We start from the raw sequence: 11879 nt of genomic DNA, 5'->3' as shown, positions 1-11879 counted from the left end.
GGAAGTTTTGAACGACATAGAGACCCTTTATAATGAGATAAAGAAGCGTCATCGACAGATTCTGGTGGCCTCTTACACAGATAGGAACGCAGAGAGCGCGAAGTGTCCGTACCTCGAGAACAGCGTATTTAATGAAATAAAGACGCTTTTTCAAACTAGTCATCAGTCCATAGATGCTGAAATGGTCGACAGGTTTCCTAATAGGGAGGCGGACTTGAAAGTGGATCCGAACCACAGCATAAGCATGAGAAAGGAGGTTTCAAGTGTGGCGATAAACCTGCCAAAGATAACGCTGGCAAAATTTGATGGTGATTACCAGAAATGGCCTTCCTTTTACGACCTTTTTAGATCCCTGGTTCACAATAACGAAACTCTTCCAGCAGTACAGAAATTACAATATCTAAAGTTGCATCTTACTGGGGAGCCCGAACAATTGCTAAGAGCTTTTCAGGTAACAGAGGACAACTATATGGCTGCATTCAACATGCTAAAGGAGCGTTACGACAACAAGCGGGTGCTAGTCAACACGCTATTGAAACGGCTTCTTGGCCAGGCGATCGTGCACCAGGAATCAGCCATTGCAGTGAGGAGGCTTTTAGACACAACAAATGAATGCTTACAAGCTCTCACTAATCTACAAATTGATGTGGAAGGCTGGGATCCAATTACAGTGTACCTCATAGTCCAGAAGCTACCAATGGAAACGCATCAGCTTTGGGAACAAAACATAAGCGTCGAAAAGCAGCTACCAACTTGGCGACAGCTTGAAAACTTTTTAGAAACAAGGTTCCGCACATTGGAGGCAATAGCAGCTAGAAAATTATTTGCAGGTTCAAGGAGTCAAGTACAGAACGACTCAAACCGGAACAGGGGCAGCACTTCATTTCATGTTGCTACATCTGGGTCAACAAATAATGGTGCTTCATGTCCGTTTTGTCGAGCCGCACACACGATAAGAAAGTGTAAGGCCTTTTCAAGATTGGGTCAAAGTAAGCGATTGGAGGCAGTAAAAACTAGGGGGCTTTGCATAAATTGTTTGAAGCCTGGACACATGATGACCACTTGCCCAAGCCAGCAGAGCTGCTACAGGTGTCACAAACGTCACCATACATTACTACACCGAGAGGATGAAGGAGAGCGAACCTCATCGCAAGTTACAACTACACCACAAGTACATGCGCACCACGCCGCACATACTCCACAGCAAGCGGTAGCGGTGGCGCCAGAGTTGTCCACTTTGGCACCAGTCTTTGTACCCGGCAGTCATAACGTCCACACATGCGGCACGGCTGCCAATTCCAGACAACGGGTCTTGCTAGCTACGGCATATATCAGAGTTGTTTCACCTACTACGGGCCGATATCAAAGAGCTAGGGCGCTGATTGATCCCGGCTCACAAAGTTCGTTTATAACAGAGTCATTGGTGCAAGGCTTAAGTTTAAAGAAGGAGAGGATAGTCGCTGACATACACGGTGTATCACAAACAAATATTGGCCAATCATTGGCTAGGGTCAAAGTAATAATTGAAAGTGCAAATGGCTCTACAGGAGTACAGGTGTCGGGTTTAGTGCTTAAAAGATTGACGAACTTGTTACCAGAGCGAGACATCTTCGTGCAAGAGTGGCCACACCTGAATGGATTAACTTTAGCTGACCCCGAATATTTCAAGATGGGAAAAATAGACGTGCTCATCGGTGCTGACGTTTTTGGCCAAATAATATTAGACGGTTTAAGGAAGGGTCCGTTTGGCGCACCGATTGCCCAGAACACGATTTTCGGCTGGATCCTGTCCGGAACTATAAAGCTACAAGATGTTCCAACAATAATGATAAACAACTTCCATATGCAGTCGGATTTAAATGAAACTCTGAAGAGGTTCTGGGAACTTGAAGAAATACCAGAAAATAAAATGATGACTGAAGAGGAGCTAGCATGCGAGAAACATTTTTGCAGTACACATTCAAGAGCTGCAGATGGACGATACCAGGTGGAGCTACCATTCATAGAAGAAGACCCAATTGAGATTGGAAGTTCGAGACACATTGCAGTTGCCAGACTCTTTGGTATGGAAAAACAGTTTTGCAAAAATCGACAACTCCAAGAGGATTATATCAAGTGCATTAATGAATATAGCAACATGAATCATATGCAAAGGGTGGAACCAATCGAGTTGAGAAATGAAAGTCAAAAGATCATTTCCAATTATTTACCGCATCACGGTGTCATCAAGGAGAGTAGCTCCACCACGAAATTAAGAGTTGTTTTCGATGCGTCGCGACCCACATCCAACGGCTCATCCTTGAATGACAAGATGATGAAGGGCCCAGTCATCCAAGACGACCTGGCCACTCTTTTGCTCCGATTTCGAAAATATAAAGTTGCCTTTACAGCCGATCTCGAAAAAATGTATAGACAAATCAAACTTGCACCTAAACACACCAATTATCAGCGAATAGTTTGGCGAGAATCACCTAGACAACCTATTTGTGATTATAAATTAACTACCGTGACTTTTGGCACTAAATCCGCACCCTTTTTAGCTACGCGAGTGTTACAGCAGCTGGCTACAGATGAAAGGATCAGATATCCTTTGGCATCACAAGCAACATTAGAGTCCTTTTATGTTGACGATTTGCTATCTGGCGCAGATTCACTTGAAGAAGCACTACAACTTCAGAAACAACTCATCAACATGATGGCTTCGGGTGGATTTTCATTACGTAAGTGGTCATCAAATGCGGCACCATTACTGCGAGCGGTTCCTAAGGAGCACCGAGAAATTGAATGGCCTTTGCAAATAGAGGATGCAGAAACGGTAAAGACGCTAGGAGTGCAATGGGACCCAGCCAATGACTACTTCTCGTATAGAATTACCAAATTGGAGAATGGAGCCTCGAAATGGACAAAGCGATCGGTTCTATCAGAAGTGTCTAAGTTGTTCGATCCGCTTGGTTGGCTGGCACCCTGTATCATTTTGGCCAAGATAATGATACAGAAATTATGGCTGTCTCGTTCGGGCTGGGACGATGATTTGGAAAGGCCAATACAGGATGAGTGGCAGAACTACAGATCCAGTCTTATAGAATTAGAAAAGATCAAGATTACTAGATGGTTCAGTTACACCTCGACGGCATGTAAAATGGAGCTACATGGTTTTTGCGATGCTTCAATTAAAGCGTATGCGGCAGTTGTCTATTTGGTAGTCACAAACGAAAGTGGTAACAGGCAAATTAGTCTTGTGGCGGCAAAGTCAAAAGTAGCTCCAATAAAGACGATTTCTTTACCAAAACTAGAGCTGAGTGGAGCAGCATTGTTAGCAAAATTAATAAGACGGATGATCTGCGTTTTGAAAATTACGAACTGGTCAGAGGTACGGGCCTGGACAGATTCCCAGATTGTTTTGGCCTGGCTTCAAGGGCATCCAAGTAAATGGACTACTTTTGTGGCAAATCGAACTGCTGAGATCCACCATTTATTAGGAAAGAATATATGGCGACATGTACCGTCAAAGCAGAACCCAGCAGACTGTGCTTCGCGGGGTGTTCTACCTTCAGAACTGCCGAATCTGGACTTATGGTGGCGCGGACCTGAATGGTTGAGCATGCCTGAACAATTTTGGCCTCATACAACCACATGCGAGAGCACCGACGAAGAGGTGCGTAAATCAGCAACTTGCTACAGTACACTCACTAACGATCATCACGATAACAACATTCTAGGATTACAAAATAGATTTTCAACATTTACGAAATTAATACGAGTAACTAGCTATGTGAAAAGATTTATGAATGTTATTAAGAAAGTCAAGCATGGTGGCCGTTCTATAACAGCAACAGAATTCAATGCAAGTGTATTTACATGGATACGCATTGTTCAAGGGCATCATTTTGGGCATGAAATATTTCAGCTTCAAAAACGAAAAGTTATAAATGGAAATAATAGTCTGTCAAAACTAAGCCCTTTTTTAGACGAAAATGGAATATTGCGCATGGCGGGTCGATTACGTCACTCAGAATTAAACTACAATGAAAGATTTCCTATTATTCTTCCCGATAAAAGTCCCTTTGTGCGACTATTGTTGGAAAAGGTTCATCGCGAAACTTTACATGGTGGCGCCCAACTTATGTTGAATGTGTTAAATAGGAACTATTGGATTATTGGCGCAAGAAACCAGATTCGACAAGTGATACATAAGTGTATAACATGCTACAAACAGCGCGCGGCAGTTCAAACCCAATTAATGGGTGATTTACCAGCTTTTCGAGTCAGGACTGCACGACCATTCACACATACTGGAGTTGACTACTGCGGGCCCTTTGAAATCAAGACTCACAAAGGTAAAAATCCTAGGATGTACAAGGCATACATTGCAATTTTCATATGCCTCACAGTAAGGGCCATTCATATAGAACTGGTGACGGATCTTAGTAGTGAAGGCTTCATCGCGGCTTACAGACGATTTAGCAGCAGACGTGGCAAATGTCAAGCTATCTACTGTGACAACGGCACTAATTTTGTTGGGGCCAATAAGGAAATTGCCAGACAACACAAACAAATGCTACAGCAATTAAAAGAAGAGTTGGCGCAGTCGCACGAAAATGAAGGTGTGGCATTCCATTTTATACCACCGGGCTCACCTCATTTCGGCGGTTTGTGGAAGGCTGGAGTACGATCTACCAAGCAACACTTAAGGAGAGTACTCGGCAATATCAAATTAACTTATGAAGAATTGACAACTGTTCTAGCTCAAATTGAAGCCTGTCTAAATTCTAGGCCTTTATGCGAGATCAGCAGAAATCCAGAAGATTATACGGCTCTAACACCTGGGCATTTTTTGATTGGCGACGTAATTGTTACGCCACCTGAACCTTCAATCTTAGATCTTGCTGAAAATCGGCTGAACAGATGGCAACTGCTTCAAAAGCTGTATCAAACCTTTTGGACCCGTTGGAGCCGCGAATATTTGTGCAGATTACAACAACGTCCAAAATGGACTAAAAGACATGACAATATGCAATTGGGAGACTTGGTCCTCCTAAAAGATGAAAATTTGCCACCAAGCAGGTGGCTGATGGGTCGCATCATCGAGACTCACCCCGGTCCAGATGGACTAGTTCGAGTAGTTACCATCAAGACGAGGAACGGGACACTAAAACGTTCAATAGTGAAGATTTGCCTACTACCAATACATTCAAGGGCGAACGAAACCGAAACATCGCATTGATCAATCGAGAATGATTAATCGTACGCAAAAAAAAATTCGCGAACGTAAACTATGCACCTACACTTTATTGAAATTATGCACCTACACTATATCAGAATTATGCACCTACACTATATCAGAATTATACACCTACACTATATCAGAATTATACACCTACACTATATCAGAATTATACACCTACACTATATCGGAATTATGCACCTACACTATATCAAATTTGCGGGCCTACACTTAATACTAGGAGAACACCTAATACAAAATTTGTGAACCTACACTTAATACTAGGAGAACACCTAATACAAAATTTGCGACTCTACACTTAATACTACAAGTTGCACCTAATACAATATTTTCGAATCTACACTTAAATATATCTATATATATATATTTAAATTTAATTAATAATTTTTTTTTGATTTGATCAAAAATTTTCAATTATTAATTTATTTTTTTTTTTTCTCTCCTTCCCCAATTCCACATCCTGGATTTCCGGAAAGCGAGCTCAGGCGCTATAACCTTCCATCCTTTTACGTTCTCTATTTACAGATGTTAGAACCTAAAAACCTAAAAGGATGCTGCCTTAGAACATGGAAATTATGTTTAAAGCATTTTCGATTGGAAATGACACACTTACCGATTATCATTACAACATGGATAACTTTAGAAAAACATCAACAGATCGTTTTGTCATCTTCAGCCACAGATGCCAAGGCCGGGAGAATGTTCCGTCGTGACGTCACAGGCACATATTCATTTCCTAAAAGAAAAAAATAACAACAACAAAGAATACAAGGTTCACAACAATAACATGATTGTACTTATCTGATGAATTCAATATGCATCCAACTGCGCAAGTTTTCATCTCAACCTAAAATTGAAGCTAATTAAAGCACATAACATACATATATTTGATCATATATAAAAGAAACTTCAACTTACCTGTTGAATATATTGCAGGTTTGCAATCGCTTTAGTCCTGAGTATTTTGGTCCAGCGCAGTCAGTCCTTCTTTCGTGGTTGGTCTCGTTGTTGTTTTATATTAAATTTTAATATTTGAGGAACTTTTGTTCCATTCTTTTTTCTAAATTTTAAAACAAAATATATCCACAAAAAAAACACTACACCACATTTCACTTGTTTATGTTTTGTAAATCAAATATTGACATTTGCAGACAAAAAAGATTCGTTCAATAGTTTTCGTTCAGTTTGATCGGTGTTGCCGCAAGGCAAAATCGATCAAAAATAAATTATATCAGCTATTTGTCAAGTGTGGTGGAGTGAAATAAAAAAGAACGAGCGAATGAAATGAAAAATATGAAAAGGGGAAATATTGTATATACATAATAATATAGAGTGTTTACAACAACAAATCAAGGCGCAGTGTATATAAAATTACATTGTATTTTCAAGTTCAGTGAACTGCGTCATCTGTTTTATATACACGAAAACGTTATCAACCAAAAAAGTGGGACTGGCTAGGTGTATCACCGTTGCACAACAGTTTGGATAAAATTTTTCTGGATCTATAAATAGAATGGAAAATTCCAGATCAACAAGCCAGTATTAGAAAAACCGTCGCATCGAACTTATCCATTTTGAATTTATGTCGAAATTGTAATATACTTGGTTTATATAAAGTCATATTAAAAGAAAATTAAATTTTGTTAATTTGTTAATTTGTAAAATTTAATAAATTGTTAGTACATGAATTGCAGAGAAAAAAAAACAAAAGTGAAGTTGTTTTCTTATAATTATCTTATAAAAAAAAAAGGAAAAAATAATAATTGCGTTAAAAAGAGGCAATAATAAAATTTTAGTGGTTTTTGCATAAAATGTTAGCGCAAATCGCCGTCTAACAATGTTCTTCTAACGAAATAAAATATTTATGAATATCTAAGAGCTGCTAAAATTTCAGACTCCTGTAAGGTACGATGTAGAAGAAAAATGGTATCAAAAATTTGCATGTTCGTATAAAATTTCAGCTTTCTATCTTCAAAGGTGTAGAAGTTCTGTAAACATGTCCATAATAATTTGTTGATTCGTGTCTATAATAGGATAATATTCTTTTCCATAATATTCTTCTCCATAAGTTTATATTATAGCTTGTTTACGGACTGAATTAGGTACACTAAAAAGATCAAAATAGAAACAAACTGAATAAAAAATTAAAAATTTTATCTAAAAATTTGTTTAAACCGATCGAAACCAATGATGTAATAAAGGAAAATCAAAGTAAGGTGTGTTTTAGTCAGAAGTGTGAAAAATTGGTCGAAAATACAGCTGTTTACCTTATACAATAAACTTAGAAGCAGTTTTTCTGGTCCAGATTCTTAGCTTTGTTTAATTTGAGTTGTTCCAACATTTTTTCTATAAAAATACATATTTCAAACTCCGTGTACAATACATGTCTTCTCTTTGGTATTAAAAATGTTTCGAAAATTGATTCCCGATGTAAATCTCTTAATATTGTTGTTATTGTTCAAAAAAGTTCAGTAAAACATTCCGAAAATTTTCATTCTTCTAGTTGTTATTTGCAGCTTTATGGTAAGAACTTATTCCATTAATTTTTTCTTAAATTCCTTCACATTAATTGGTGTAATTTTAGCTATTTTGTTATTAATTTTAAAATTTTGATTCAATTCTGATTATTTTTATAATATGTACAACATTTTTGATTGAAATTATAATTTTGACTTATGATGTTCATTCTGATTTTGAATTGAAAAGCAATTTTTAATTTTCATGAAAAAAAAAAAAATATCCTCATTAATATTTAAAAATAAAAATTTTCTTGAATATATTTATACTAAAATTGCGCGATTAAATTATAGATTTTGTTTATATTCAAGTCGGGTAGGGTTTAGTTTGGGGTGTGTAATGGGAATCAATATTAGGTTTAGTTTATGTGTTAGGTTAGATTAAGTTGTTGAAACGTTTATGTATATTCCCTTGAAACCGCAATATTATTCCCAAGGCTAGGAACAGTGTCTTGTCCACCCTATGTCCGGATTTAGGTCTTAATCTTTAAGAATTTTAAAATTTTGCCTTATAATATGAAATATGGGGACCTCAGTTCAAATCCAAATTTTACATTTTGAAAAAAAAATTTTTTTTTTGTATGCAATAATTTTTTTTTTTTTAATGAAATTTAATGAAATTTGGGTTTGCTATTTAAAGTTTCGGTTGTATTGTAGTGAATGAGTTCGAACCCAAATTTTGCCTACATTGTATTTAAACATAAAAATAAGAAAATAGGTGAAATATTTTTATTAAATCAAAATTATATTAACACTATTAACAGAAAAAAGCAAGAATTAGGGTTTTGCCTCTCTCTAGGGGCCCAGAAAAGCAAGAAATTACAGTACAAAGTTGTACTGTAATTTTCATATTTAGTATAAATTAAATAAACAAAATTAAATGAAAAAATCATTACAATTTTAATGATCATAATGATTTTAAAGTTTTTAAAATATAAATTTGTCAGAAATACCCTACATATTATGCATTTACGCTTATTAATGTAAAGTTTTAAGGTTTCATTGTGAAATTTTATAAAACTAGTTTGTTTTTACATTTTGCAACATTATGAAGTTTGGAATTTATTTGAGACAATGAAATGATGAATGAATACGTTTCAAAATTATCAATTTTATTGTTGATATTTGAATATTTTCATCGTTTGTTCCAATTATATTTAGGTAAACGGCAATAATTCGGTCCCATGCATATAATTTTCTTCTAAAAAAATTTACATTAAGTTACAAATCAAAATTAAATAGGTTTTTAAATTATTTTTTTACAATTAAGTTGATTTTCGAGTCCACAGCGCTTCCGATATAATTTTGAATTTATTATTTAGTTTTTGTGGAGCATGAATAGTTCAATTTTTTCAGAGAATGTTGTAATTTCACCTAAAATTTAAGAAAAAATATATTTTTTATTATTGTGGTTCTATGGTTTTTCTTCAGAGTTAGAAAAATGATTAAAAACATTTAAGACCGCTTTAGGTACATTCACTTAATACTCATTTTCTTGTTAGAGAAACTAAGTAACTAGCAACTATATAGAAACTATATAGAGAGAAACTAAGTATGTTAGCAAATTATTAGAAAATGCAATTTTAAAATATATACAATAATAAAGTTGGGCCAAACCAATGGTTTTTATTGTAGCACTTTTCTCTTCAACAAGTGAAAATAATGCTTTTAAATACAGTCTATGTACACCTCCCACACTATTAAAAATATTTTCATTCATAAACGAAACGATTGCATATTATATTTAGGATGAGCGATTTATGCAGTCTTTGAAATAAAGCAAAAATTAATATAAAGAGGGGTTAACATAATGCTCAATTTTAATGGTTAATTGCATGAGCTAAGAAAAATAAAGATACTTTTTAGTGTCATGGAATTTACCGTTGGTTTTTTGCGTTTATAGAAATTTAAAAAAGCTTGTGGTTTTTAAAATATAAGGCGTCAAAAATTCAAATTTTACAAATTTCAAGATGCGATAAGTTGAGAAGGGGTGGAGACGGAAAAAATGTTCTTCTAACGAAATAAAATATTTATGAATATCTAAGAGCTGCTAAAATTTCAGACTCCTGTAAGGTACGATGTAGAAGAAAAATGGTATCAAAAATTTGCATGTTCGTATAAAATTTCAGCTTTCTATCTTCAAAGGTGTAGAAGTTCTGTAAACATGTCCATAATAATTTGTTGATTCGTGTCTATAATAGGATAATATTCTTTTCCATAATATTCTTCTCCATAAGTTTATATTATAGCTTGTTTACGGACTGAATTAGGTACACTAAAAAGATCAAAATAGAAACAAACTGAATAAAAAATTAAAAATTTTATCTAAAAATTTGTTTAAACCGATCGAAACCAATGATGTAATAAAGGAAAATCAAAGTAAGGTGTGTTTTAGTCAGAAGTGTGAAAAATTGGTCGAAAATACAGCTGTTTACCTTATACAATAAACTTAGAAGCAGTTTTTCTGGTCCAGATTCTTAGCTTTGTTTAATTTGAGTTGTTCCAACATTTTTCTATAAAAATACATATTTCAAACTCCGTGTACAATACATGTCTTCTCTTTGGTATTAAAAATGTTTCGAAAATTGATTCCCGATGTAAATCTCTTAATATTGTTGTTATTGTTCAAAAAAGTTCAGTAAAACATTCCGAAAATTTTCATTCTTCTAGTTGTTATTTGCAGCTTTATGGTAAGAACTTATTCCATTAATTTTTTCTTAAATTCCTTCACATTAATTAGTGTAATTTTAGCTATTTTGTTATTAATTTTAAAATTTTGATTCAATTCTGATTATTTTTATAATATGTACAATATTTTTGATTGAAATTATAATTTTGACTTATGATGTTCATTCTGATTTTGAATTGAAAAGCAATTTTTAATTTTCATGAAAAAAAAAAAAATATCCTCATTAATATTTAAAAATAAAAATTTTCTTGAATATATTTATACTAAAATTGCGCGATTAAATTATAGATTTTGTTTATATTCAAGTCGGGTAGGGTTTAGTTTGGGGTGTGTAATGGGAATCAATATTAGGTTTAGTTTATGTGTTAGGTTAGATTAAGTTGTTGAAACGTTTTCCATGTATATTCCCTTGAAACCGCAATATTATTCCCAAGGCTAGGAACAGTGTCTTGTCCACCCTATGTCCGGATTTAGGTCTTAATCTTTAAGAATTTTAAAATTTTGCCTTATAATATGAAATATGGGGACCTCAGTTCAAATCCAAATTTTACATTTTGAAAAAAAAATTTTTTTTTTGTATGCAATAATTTTTTTTTTTTTAATGAAATTTAATGAAATTTGGGTTTGCTATTTAAAGTTTCGGTTGTATTGTAGTGAATGAGTTCGAACCCAAATTTTGCCTACATTGTATTTAAACATAAAAATAAGAAAATAGGTGAAATATTTTTATTAAATCAAAATTATATTAACACTATTAACAGAAAAAAGCAAGAATTAGTGTTTTGCCTCTCTCTAGGGGCCCAGAAAAGCAAGAAATTACAGTACAAAGTTGTACTGTAATTTTCATCTTTAGTATAAATTAAATAAACAAAATTAAATGAAAAAATCATTACAATTTTAATGATCATAATGATTTTAAAGTTTTTAAAATATAAATTTGTCAGAAATACCCTACATATTATGCATTTACGCTTATTAATGTAAAGTTTTAAGGTTTCATTGAGAAATTTTATAAAACTAGTTTGTTTTTACATTTTGCAACATTATGAAGTTTGGAATTTATTTGAGACAATGAAATGATGAATGAATACGTTTCAAAATTATCAATTTTATTGTTGATATTTGAATATTTTCATCGTTTGTTCCAATTATATTTAGGTAAACGGCAATAATTCGGTCCCATGCATATAATTTTCTTCTAAAAAAATTTACATTAAGTTACAAATCAAAATTAAATAGGTTTTTAAATTATTTTTTTACAATTAAGTTGATTTTCGAGTCCACAGCGCTTCCGATATAATTTTGAATTTATTATTTAGTTTTTGTGGAGCATGAATAGTTCAATTTTTTCAGAGAATGTTGTAATTTCACCTAAAATTTAAGAAAAAATATATTTTTTATTATTGTGGTTCTATGGTTTTTCTTCAGA

The 11879-nt window shown here is 34.0% G+C and overlaps 1 protein-coding gene across 1 annotated transcript; it reads left to right on the top strand.

Moving 5' to 3' along the window:
- Window positions 1-244: 244 nt before the first annotated feature.
- On the top strand, window positions 245-5224 carry LOC129616674 (uncharacterized). Its single transcript, XM_055532301.1, has one exon. It carries the CDS (start codon window positions 245-247, stop codon window positions 5222-5224), a length of 4980 nt encoding a protein of 1659 aa, XP_055388276.1.
- The last annotated feature ends 6655 nt before the right edge of the window (window positions 5225-11879 follow it).

The sequence above is a fragment of the Condylostylus longicornis genome, unplaced genomic scaffold (genome assembly GCF_029603195.1).
Source record: "Condylostylus longicornis isolate FDR11 unplaced genomic scaffold, ASM2960319v2 ptg000280l, whole genome shotgun sequence".
NCBI lineage: Eukaryota > Metazoa > Arthropoda > Insecta > Diptera > Dolichopodidae > Condylostylus > Condylostylus longicornis.
The sequence above is the reverse complement of the archived record's forward strand: the minus strand, read 5'-3'. Positions and strand labels throughout refer to the sequence as shown.